The sequence below is a fragment of the Oncorhynchus gorbuscha genome, linkage group LG07 (assembly GCF_021184085.1).
Source record: "Oncorhynchus gorbuscha isolate QuinsamMale2020 ecotype Even-year linkage group LG07, OgorEven_v1.0, whole genome shotgun sequence".
In the NCBI taxonomy this organism is placed as follows: domain Eukaryota; kingdom Metazoa; phylum Chordata; class Actinopteri; order Salmoniformes; family Salmonidae; genus Oncorhynchus; species Oncorhynchus gorbuscha.
Window position 1 is genome coordinate 48,910,171 of NC_060179.1, and position 12,358 is coordinate 48,922,528.

Here is a 12,358-nt window from a genome sequence, read left to right on the forward strand (position 1 = left end):
TGTGTAGCGCCGAATATGCTAATTATTTTGTTTACGTCCCCTGCGGGTCTTCTGGGGTGTTACATGCTATCAGATAATAGCTTCTCATGCTTTCGCCGAAAAGCATTTTAAAAATCTGACTTGTTGCCTGGATTCACAACGAGTGTAGCTTTAATTCAGTACCCTGCATGTGTATTTTAATGAACGTTTGCGTTTTAACGAGTGCTATTAGCATTTAGCGTAGCGCATTTGCATTTCCAGATGTCTTGATGGAACGCCTGCGTGTCGGGTAGGAGCAAGAGGTTAACAAGCAACGCAGGACAAGCTAGTAATATCAACCATGTGTAGTTAACTAGCGATTATGTTAAGATTTTTTTTATATGATATAATTAATGCTATCTAGCACCTTACCTTGGCTGCTGGCTGCACTCGCATAACAACTTGCCACGCAGTCTCCTCGTGGAGTGCGATGTAATAGGCCATTCCGATTAGTCAGTCGACCTCTAGTAAAAACTGCAGTCATTTTCACTTTTCTTAGCAATGATTTAGAAATCCTTGAAAGTATTGTTGTTCGCCTATTGAAATTGAACTTCAGTTCATGAAAATAAATAGCTAGCCAGCTACTTAACCCTGTTGCCCAAAGATAAAGTTATAAGCAGCCAGCTAGCTTCATCTGGCTAGTGAGGCTAGACCTGACCAGGCTGTGTGCTGTGAAATGTGCAGTTTCCCTTCAAAATAAAAGTAACTATTTGAAAGTAATGCGGAAGGTTACAATTGGTGGATTCATGCCATATTCAAATCACAGTTGGTCGTTTCAGAGTCACGAAATAAGAGCTACGATGCTAATGTTATCTGGGTGTCATTGAGTAGACTGATACTCCATGTCATTGATCCACAATCGATAGGTAAGGCTGTACAGTGAAGTAAGTATGCCCCCAATGTAATTCTAAAGTCTAATACATTCAGTGTGATTAAGAGACTTTACAAATTATCAAATGATTGGAATATTATATAAAATCAACAAAAGACAAACTCATTTAGCATGATTTATTAAATTATGGCATAGTTCTACTATTTGTATTCAATTGCATCACCATTAATGACATACTTTTATTTTGAAGGCTAACCGCAAAGTCCACTGTTGTGGCACATCCTTATTGTACGCGAGACAACTTTACCAGCATCATTGTATACGCATTGATAGATCGTTGTAACGTATGAAATACGAGTGTTAGTGTAATCAATGTCTAATAACTACTTAAAAAATGTATAAACGCTTTAAATTATTGTGTGACGTGCAGTCATATTCAGGTCCTGATTGGTCAACAAGCTTATTTGACACATCAAAGTGTAATTTGACATGCATCTTTTTGACATGCAAAGACGCAAACGGCGTTCCATGGAAATCCTGGTTCAGAAGGAAATGACTGAACAACGAAACAGCACAGCAAGTAAGTGAAAGAAATAGGTTTTGATTATGTTTTACTGGTAATGGGGACATACGTAAATGCCAACAAAATAACTTTTTGGTCAGTGTGGTGTGTGTAACCTTTCATTTAACTAGACAAGTCAGTTAATAACAAATTCTTATTTAAAATGACGGCCTACCCCGGCCAAACCCGCATGACGCTGGGCCATTTATGCGCCACACTATGGGACTCCCAATCACGGCCGGATGTGATACAGCCTGGATTCGAGACGCCTCTAGCACCGAGATGTAGTGCATTAGACCGCTGCGTCCATGTGCGTTTTAACTATAATGCTATTTTTATATACGATATCGGTATCGGACAAAAATATCATATAAGTGCATCCCTACCTAGCATTGTGTGATAATTTGTCCATGTACAAGAAGGTGAGAAGAATGTCCTTGCTGGAGGACAACACTTTTATTGTACCTCAGTGAGCAGCCATGGGTGGTCCTGCGTCAAGCGGTCCCAGTCCGTCTCAGAGGTGACATTGGCGTAGCGGAAGCGGTTCTGCACGGCCGCCGAGGTGCAGATGTGCTTGTAGAGGAACTCCTTCCCCGTCTGCTCTGAGATGGCTTTGGCCGACATGGCGAATCACAGGCTCACTATCTGTCAGAAGGAAGAGGAGAAGTCAGAAGAGTTCAGGAGCAGTTAGTACAAGTCAAGGTGGGTTATAACTGCCTTGTTCAGGGGCAGAAACACAGGTTCACATTGTCAGCTCGGGGGATCCAGTTTTGCAACCTTACAGTTAACTAGTCCAACGCAATAACGACCTGCCTCTATCTCGTTGCACTCCACAAGGAGTTACGCGAATGCAGTAAGCCAAGGTAAGTTGCTAGCTAGCATTAAACTTATAAAAAAACAATCAATCATAATCACTAGTTAACTACACATGGTTGATGATATTACTAGATATTATCTAGCGTGTCCTGCGTTGCATATAATCTGACTGAGCATACAAGCATACAAGTATCTGACTGAGCGGTGGTAGGCAGAAGCAGGCGCGCAAACATTCATTCAAACAGCACCTTCTTGCGTTTTGCCAGCAGATCTTCATTGTGCGTCAAGCATTGCGCTGTTTATGACTTCAAGCCTATCAACTCCCGAGATTAGGCTGGTGTAACCGAAGTAAAATGGCTAGCTAGTTAGCGCGCGCGAACTAGAGGGACGGAAGCTATACGATTACACTGGCAATAATAAAGTGCCTATAAGATCATCCAATAGTCAAAGGTTAATGAAATACAAATGGTATAGAGGGAAATAGTCCTATAATTCCTATAATAACTACAACCTAAAACTTCTTACCTGGGAATATTGAAGACTCATGTTAAAAGGAACCACCAGCTTTCATATGTTCTCATGTTCTGAGCAAGGAACTGAAATGTTATATTGCACATATTGCACTTCAACACTTTGTTTTTACATTATTTAAACCAAATTGAACATGTTTAATTATTTATTTGAGGCTAAATTGATTTTATTGATGTATTATAATAAGTTAAAATAAGTGGTCATTCAGTATTGTTGTAATTGTCATTATTACAAAAAAAATAACAAAAAAATAAATAAATAGGCATCAGCTTTTTTGGTCCTCCAATAATCGGTATCGGCGTTGAAAAATCATAATCGGTCGACCTCTAGTCCCAACGGTTTGACCTACAAACTATTATGACCACTATGGAAAGGAGAGACTCTCAGTGTTGTTCTATGACCACCACAAGAGTCACGTGAATCATCTGAAGGTAACCTGTACCTGTTAAATTAAATTAACGTAAGTATAAAGGTAGTTTTGTGCCTACCCCCCAAAAAGGAGTTAAATGTGTATAAGATATTTCATGAGCTTTCTGAAATCTCCTAGATTTAGGACAGACTTCATAACCTGGTTTCCTATGATTTATTTTTTAACAGTCTTTGCCATTGAGGAATGTGTTATTCAATGCCATTTTCTGGGCTATAGTAGTAAAGGCCAAATCTAATATTTTATCCAAATTTGTTTTAATATTTTTTGGGGATACCTAAAGGGGTTCTAAAATTCAAAATCAAATAGCTAAATGATTCATGGTATAACCATCTTTAAACAATTCCATATGTCAGCTTAGAACTACTTCAGGCTCAAGGTTCTTCAGTCACCACCTGTTGTGTAGATTGCACTGTGTCAGGTGAAACTCAAAACTCCATAACTGCTGAGTATCTACTTTGTCCATTCTTGCCTTTTAATTAGTGCCTGATTTTGAACTCAGAAACCAGGGTACAGATTAATCAAGATAGTAGTAGGCTAAATTATTATAGGATGCAGAGTATCATTTTGTTTCTTAATCTAATAAATGCGTTCATCTGAATCTCATCTGACAACATGTGAAAACGCTTCATATGAATTTAAAGATAAAGCTGTATGAGGATGACAGAGTGCGTCACGAGAATAGTGAACAGCCTGCGGAATATACAATCCAATATATTGTACAGTTCAATTTCTCCTGATCCTGACCGCAAAGTGATTTCTGTACTAATGACAAAAATGCCAGGAAAGTGTATTGTTATGTTTTATTTTATTTTAGGTCTACTAGTAACTATACGTGTAAACCTTTTGCTCAATCTGCCCCCAGTTGTGGTTCAATCAAAGGAAAGAGACAACCAGCTGGACTGTGGCCCTTTAGGACAGGTTTGATGTTCTTCTGTCTTATTATGATGTAACCACCCAACTGGTCTGTTTGGAATCTTGATTGGTTTAATTAAGTTGATGGCATGTTAAACCAGGAGGTTTGGGCTGGCTTTGGGACAATAGACTAGCTTGCAGACGACAGCTCTTCAGGAACTTGGGAGTCCTTAAAAATACAACCATGTCAAACCCACTAATCAATGTGTGGGAACGGCACACTCCAAGGATACCACAGGTTGCCTTCAGGAAAACCACCAAACACTTGAAACTGCCAAAACTCTTCCACACTGAAGGGTTGATAGCTGACAATACTAGTTCCTGGTAGGTCTGGTCAGTCCAAGGCTTTGCAGGACCTGAGAATCAATGGCTTGCTAATTTAGCCTGTTGTTCAATTCTGATTGTTATCAACACATTAGTCTGGGATAACAGAATGCGTGCCATGTCCATGTTTATAGGGACAGAATAGATTTGGAGCATCTTCTAGCCTCTGCACTTACTGATTTGTTCACTAGAAATGGATGTTGGATGTCCGAACTAGAGGTCGAACGATTAAATCGGAATGGCCGATTAATTTGGGCCGATTTCAAGTTTTCATAACAATCGTAAGTCGTTATTTTTGGAACCGATTTGGCCGATTTAAAAAAGTTTAGTTTTTTTACACCTTTATTTAACTAGGCAAGTCAGTTAACCTGTTACTCCTATCCCCTACTTTTTCGAACATTCTGTTAAAAATCGCGCAACATTTCAGCGCCCTGCTGCTCATGCCAGGAATATAGTATATGCATATGATTAGTATGTGTGTATAGAAAACACTCAGACGTTTCTAAAACTGGTTAAATCACGGCTGTGACTATAACAGAACGTGCGTTTCATCGAAAAGTGCAGGAAAATCTGATCACTGAAAATGGAAATAAATATCCATACGCCACCTTCCAGGAATTGTTCAAAGTGAACCGAATTACATGAGGCCGAGGTTACAGTGCCTACAGCTTCCACACGATGTCTAGAGTCTTGTCATTTGATTCGGCTTTGATTCTTGGTCAAACCGAATCAAGGGAACCGATTCCCTCCGGTCTCCAACCGGATATTTTGGTTGAGAGTTACACGGACATTTTTTTCCAGACGGACAGCTAAAGAGTATACTTCACCTCGTGATCAATTTGATCGCTTATTAACGTTTAGTAATACCTAAAGTTGCATTACAAAAGTATTTCGAAGTGTTTTGTGAAAGTTTATCGTCGACTTCTTGAATTTTAAAAAATGATGTTACGTTATGAAACGCTATTTTTTTTCATTTATCACACAGTCTTCATAGATCGATATCTAGGCTATCTATGGACCGATTTAATCAAAAAAAAAAGACCCAATAGTGATTATGGGACATCTAGGAGTGCCAACAAAGAAGATGGTCAAAGGTAATGAATGTTTTATATTTTATTTGTGCGGTTTGTGTAGCGACGACTATGCTAATTATTTTGTTTACGTCCCCTGCGGGTCTTTTGGGGTGTTACATGCTATCAGATAATAGCTTCTCATGCTTTTGACGAAAAGCATTTAAAAAATCTGACTTGTTGCCTGGATTCACAATGAGTGTAGCTTTAATTCAATACCCTGCATGTGTATTTTAATGAATGTTTGAGTTTTAACTAATACTATTAGCATTTAGCGTAGCGCATTTGCATTTCCAGATCTCTAGATGGGACGCCTGCGTGCCAGGTAGGAGCAAGAGGTTAAGAACACATGCCTATTTTCAATGACTGCCTAGGAACGGTGGGTTTACTGCCTTGTTCAGGGGCAGAACGACAGATTTGTACCTTGTCAGCTCAGGGATTCAATCTTGCAACCTTACAGTTAACTAGTCCAACGCTCTAACCACCCACTTATTGCACTTCACGAGAAGCCTGCCTGTTACACGAATGCAGTAAGCCAAGGTAAGTTGCTAGCTAGCATTAAACTTATCTTATAAAAAAATATTCAATCAAGCATAATCACTAGTTAACCTGTAGTGACACCCCATCCCGTGAACGGGACCGTTCTCATCATCTGACACTAATTAGCATAACGCAACAGAGATAAATCTTCCTAGAAAATGTTTCCTTCTTGAAAATGTGGCGGCAGGGTAGCCTAGTGGTTAGAGCGTTGGACTAGTAACCGGAAAGTTGCAAGTTCAAACCCCCGAGCTGACAAGGTACAAATCTGTCGTTCTGCCCCTGAACATGCAGTTAACCCACTGTTCCTAGGCCGTCATTGAAAATAAGAATTTGTTCTTAACTGACTTGCCTGGTTAAATAAAAGGTAAAAATAAATAAATAAAATATATAAAATATATATATATAAAAATAAATAAAAAATCACAAGTGAAATATATTGGAACACAGTCGTAAACCCTTTGAAAACTGACACAGTGGTTGCATTAAGGAGAAGTTTATCTATAATTCCATGCATGACACTTGTATCTTTTATCAATGTTTATTATGAGTATTTCTGTAATTTGATGTGGCTCTCTGCACTTTCACCGGATGTTTGTTTGAGACAATGCATTTCTGAACATAACACGCCAATTTCAAATGAGGTTCTTGGACATAAATATTAACTTTATCAAACAAAACACACATTTATTGTGTAACATGAAGTCCTGTGAGTGCCGTCTGATGAAGATCAAAGGTTAGTGATTCATTTAAACGCTATTTCTGACTTTTGTGAGCCCTCTCCTTGGCTGGAAAATGGCTGTATGGTTTTCTGTGACTAGGTGCTGACCTAGCAATCGCTTGGTGTGCTTTCGCCGTAAAGCCTATTTGAAATCGGATACTGTGGCTGGATTTACAAGAAGTTTAAAATGGTGTATCATACTTGTATGTTTTAGGAATTTTAATTATGGTATTTCTGTTGTTTTGAATTTGGCGCCCTGCAATTTCACTGGCTGTTGGCGAGGTGGGACGCTAGAGTCCCACATATCCCAGAGAAGTTAACTTCTTGACTGTAGGGGGCATTAATTTCATCTTTGGCTAAAAAAACATACCAATTTGAAACTGCCTATTTCTCTGGCACAGAAATGAGAATATGCATATAAATTGTCAGATTAGGGTAGAAAACACAAAAGTTTCCAAAACTGTCAAAATATTGTCTGTGAGTATAACAGAACTGATATTGCAGGTGAAAATCCAACAAGGAAGTACTGTTTTTCCTGAAAGCTCTCTGTTCCATTGGTCGCCTTGCCTCCATTTAAAAGGGATATCAACCAGATTCCTTTTCCTATGGCTTCCTCAAGCTGTGTCTTTAGACAGTTTCAGGCTTTTATTTTGAAAAAATGAGCGACAAAGAACCCATTTCATTTTCAAGTTTTTCATGCGCAACAGCCATTTTCTCTCTCTCGCCTATGGAAGAAGCTACATTCCGGTTGACATATCGATTATATATTGTAAAAACAACCAGAGGATTGATTATAAAAAACATGACATCTTTCTATGCACTTTACAGATGCTATTTGGATTTTTTGTCTACGATGTCGTGACTGCTCGAACCTGTGGATTTCTGAACATACCTCCTTTTTTTGCGCGTTATTTGATATAAAAATAATCTTTATGGAACAAAAGGAAAATTTGTGTAACTGGGAGTCTCGAGTGCAAACATCCAAAGATAAAAGGTAAGCGATTTAATTGATTGCTTTTCTGACTTTCGTGATCAATCTACTTGGCTGCTAGCTGTTTGTAATATTTTGTCTACTGAGAGAGATGTTCAAATCAAATCAAATGTATTTATATAGCCCTTCGTACATCAGCTGATATCTCAAAGTGCTGTACAGAAACCCAGCCTAAAACCCCAAACAGCAAGCAACGCAGGTGTAGAAGCACGAAGTTCTTACATAAACGCTTGTTATGCTTTCGCCAAAAAGCTTTATTGAAATCTGACACGCCAGGTGGATTAACAAAAGCTAAGCTTTGTTTTGCTATATTGTATTTGTGATTTCATGAAAATTAAATATTTTTAGTAATTTAATTTGAATTTGGCACTGGGATGGGTTAGTCAAGAAGTTAAAAGTTAACAATTTTCACTGTAGTGTCCAAAACGTCTTAAGCTGTCAGGCATTCCCTTGGCAGCAAGAGCCTCTCGGTGGACGCTGCAGTGTACCCAAGTGGCGTCAGGAGCAGCTTGCACGTGCGTTACCACTCTACTATGTCTTTCTGTCATGGCTTTTGCGCCATCAGTACAGATACGAACATGAGCAGCAGCTACGTTTGGCTACATACAGACCGGTTAATGCGATTGGATGTTAATTATTTGACTAGGCTACTTCTATTTGACATTGTGTTGTTATTTCGCTGAACACTAGATGGTTAAATTTGATTTTTGGCAGTGAAACGAGGCTACTCAGACAAGAAGACCAGACCTGAATGCCCTTAACCAACACAAAAACATCCTATGGCGTTCTGTATTAGCATCGAACAGCCCCGTGATATGCAGCTGTTCAGGGAAGCTAGAAACCATTATACACAGGCAGTTAGAAAAGCCAAGGCTAGCTTTTTCAAGCAGAAATTTGCTTCCTGCAACACTAACTCAAAAGTTCTGGGACACTGTAAAGTCCATGGAGAATAAGAACACCTCCTCCCAGCTGCCCACTGCACTGAAGATAGGAAAAACTGTCACCACTGATAAATCCACCATAATTGAGAATTTCAATAAGCATTTTTCTACAGCTGGCCATGCTTTCCACCTGGCTACTCCTACCCCGGTCAACAGCACTGCACCCCCCACAGCAACTCGCCCAAGCCTTACCCATTTCTCCTTCTCCCAAATCCGTTCAGCTGATGTTCTGAAAGAGCTGCAAAATCTGGACCCCTACAAATCAGCCGGGCTAGACAATCTGGACCCTTTCTTTCTAAAATGATCTGCCAAAATTGTTGCCACCCCTATTACTAGCCTATTCATTGGAAAGCAGCTGCGGTCATCCCCCTCTTCAAAGGGGGACACACTCTTGACCCAAACTGCTACAGACCTATATCTATCCTACCATGCCTTTCTAAGGTCTTCGAAAGCCAAGTCAACAAACAAATTACCGACCATTTCAAATCTCACCATACCTTCTCTGCTATGCAATCTGGTTTCAGAGCTGGTCATGGGTGCACCTCAGCCACGCTCAAGGTCCTAAACGATATCTTAACCGCCATCGATAAGAAACATTACTGTGCAGCCGTATTCATTGATCTGGCCAAGGCTTTCGACTGTCAATCACCACATCCTCATCGGCAGACTCGACAGCCTTGGTTTCTCAAATGATTGCCTCGCCTGGTTTACAAATTACTTCTCTGATAGAGTTCAGTGTGTCAAATCGGAGGGTCTGCTGTCTGGACCTCTGGCAGTCTATGGGGGTGACACAGGGTTCAATTCTTGGACCGACTCTTCTCTGTATACATCAATGAGGTCGCCCTTGCTGCTGGTGAGTCTCTGATCCACCTCTACGCAGACGACACCATTCTGTATACTTCTGGTCCTTCTTTGGACACTTAACAACCCTGCAGGCAAGCTTCAATACCATACAACTCTCCTTCCGTGGCCTCCAATTGCTCTTAAATACAAGTAAAACTAAATGCATGCTCTTCAACCGATCGCTACCTGTACCTGCCCGCCCGTCCAACATCACTACTCTGGACGGCTCTGACTTAGAATACGTGGACAACTACAAATACTTAGGTGTCTGGTTAGACTGCAAACATCTCCAATCCAAAGATAATCTAGAATTGGCTTCCTATTTCGCAACAAAGCATCCTTCACTCATGCTGCCAAACATACCCTTGTAAAACTGACCATCCTACCAATCCTCGACTTTGGCGATGTCATTTACAAAATAGCCTTTAATACCCTACTCAACAAATTGGATGCAGTCTATCACAGTGCAATCCGTTTTGTCACCAAAGCCCCGTATACTACCCACCATTGCGACCTGTACGCTCTCGTTGGCTGGCCCTCGCTTCATACTCGTCGCCAAACCCACTGGCTCCATGTCATCTACAAGACCCTGCTAGGTAAAGTTCCCCCTTATCTCACCTCGCTGGTCACCATAGCATCTCTAACCTGTAGCACACGCTCCAGCAGGTATATCTCTCTAGTCACCCCCAAAACCAATTCTTTCTTTGGTCGCCTCTCCTTCCAGTTCTCTGCTGCCAATGACTGGAACGAACTACAAAAATCTCTGAAACGGGAAACACTTCTCCCTCACTAGCTTTAAGCACCAACTGTCAGAGCAGCTCACAGATTACTGCACCTGTACATAGCCCACCTATAATTTAGCCCAAACAACTACCTCTTTCACTACTGTATTTAATTGATTCATTTTGCTCCTTTGCACCCGATTATTTTTATTTCTACTTTGCACATTCCTCCATTGCAAATCTACCATTCTAGTGTTTTACTTGCTATATTGTATTTACTTTGCCACCATGGCCTTTTTTTGCCTTTACCTCCCTTATCTCACCTCATTTGCTCACATCATATAGAGACTTGTTTATACTGTATGTTTTACTCCATGTGTAACTGTGTCGAACTGCTTTGCTTTATCTTGGGCAGGTCGCAATTGTAAATGAGAACTTGTTCTCAACTTGCCTACCTGGTTAAATAAATGTGAAATAACTCACCCAAATGTATAGCCCTGTTGGAAAATCAGACAGAATGTTTGAAAATGTGTAAAGATTGATGTTTTTAAAACTGTGATTCACCATTTATTGGCGTACCTCCGACAGCATTGTACGTACCCCAGTTTGGGAATACCGGTTTAGTGTACATCATGAAATGTTGAGTCAAATAAAACCTATTTATAGAAACTCGTATAAAGTTGGTTTTGCAGCATCAACTTTGACTGATATTCAACTATCCGTTTCATATCTGCAAAATAGTTAAAACGGTGTCAGTTCACCTAATATATCAAATAATTTTAATTGTACTGCTAAATTTATTTGTGCGCATATATTTTTCAGCTGGGGCGCAAACGTGCTCCTTGTACAATAGTTCGGTGTAGAGCCCTGCTTTAATTCAGACTGTAAACAGAACTTTTATCACTCACGGTCTGATTAATTAAGCAGCTAGCCAACTAACAAGGTAAGAACAAACGAAAGTTATCTACAAAGACGCACAACAATTCAACACTTAATTCCACACCCTCATTTATTCGACAAATTAAATACATGATAGTGTTTAGCAGTAACTAACGTTAACAGCATTGAGCCCGGAACAACATCCTCCTGGGTTGGTGATTGAGTGCAGATAGCAAAACTACCTCCAGTAGAAATTATAGAAAAATATTTAGTATCACATGCTAGCTTGTAGCTAGATACCTAGCCAGTGAGCTACTCCGTCCTGGTTTGTGGTGGGTAAAAGCTTTAGCTAAACAGGCACGGTAAAGATTAATTTTCTGGTTGCTTGCTAGCTGGCTAAATTAGCTAGCTAACGGTAACGTTAAGAGTCCTGCAGGACAAACTCACCAGCACGTTGTTTGCAATTTAGTCGCTACTGAACTAACTCCAGCTAGCTACAGTAGTTAGCTAACTAGGAAGTAGGGAACGACAGATTTTACACCGTCAGATGGTTTCCATTAGCTTCTATATACACAAAGTTAGAGTCGAAGGCCACAAAGTCAAAATGACTAATTTACGGTTAGAATTGGGGTTAGGTTTAACATAAAATGTTTAGAGGAATTGTAGAAATGGGCGGAGTTTATTACTTTGTAGTGACAATCCCGCCAGACGTTCCTAGCATCATGCACGCATAGCTCTCTAGGTAAATGTCGATGTAGCAAGACGTGAAGAAAGTCAGGACAGATAGAATCATACCTTATGCGAATGCAACGTCCTAGGGATGTAAAATGATGTCCTGGTTGCTACGAGCTAGTTTAGAGGGCTGCGCGATCTACGCCAAATAAATCAGTCTTCTCTTGCCACCTCACTCGTTTTTGTCGCCCGTTTTTGTTGCTGTTTGGGGTTTTAGGCTGGGTTTCTGTACAGCACTTTGAGATATCAGCTGATGTACGAAGGGCTATATAAATAAATTTGATTTGATTTGATTTGATAATCTGCCGATACGATTACGACCTCTTCGGCTGTTCCATTGGCTCAAACATAACCACGTGGTGATATTCCTCCAAACCTTTACACCCACTACCATTGGGAAAGGTTTCTTATTCTTTACATTTTATTGGCGAATCGCAACCAACTGACAATCTGCATACACCGCCACCTACTGTGTGAGTCCGGCCACGACCTATCTG

General features: G+C 40.2%; 1 protein-coding gene across 3 annotated transcripts in view; it reads right to left on the reverse strand.

Annotated features, from left to right (window-relative positions):
• The window catches only part of LOC124039949 (ATP-citrate synthase), a 123,855-nt gene extending 111,803 nt beyond the window's left edge, over positions 1-12,052 (reverse strand). For 2 of the 3 annotated variants that reach the window (XM_046356536.1, XM_046356534.1), the window contains exons 1-2: positions 11,925-12,052; positions 1,878-2,057 (exon numbers count right to left, since the gene is read on the reverse strand). In XM_046356536.1, the coding sequence (XP_046212492.1) occupies positions 1,878-2,036 (159 nt within the window). In that variant the 5' untranslated portion in view covers positions 2,037-2,057; positions 11,925-12,052. Of the gene's footprint in view, positions 1-1,877; positions 2,058-11,576; positions 11,735-11,924 lie in introns of those variants that run through there. The other variant, XM_046356535.1, reaches the window with a different exon arrangement.
• Between the last annotated feature and the right edge of the window lie 306 nt (positions 12,053-12,358).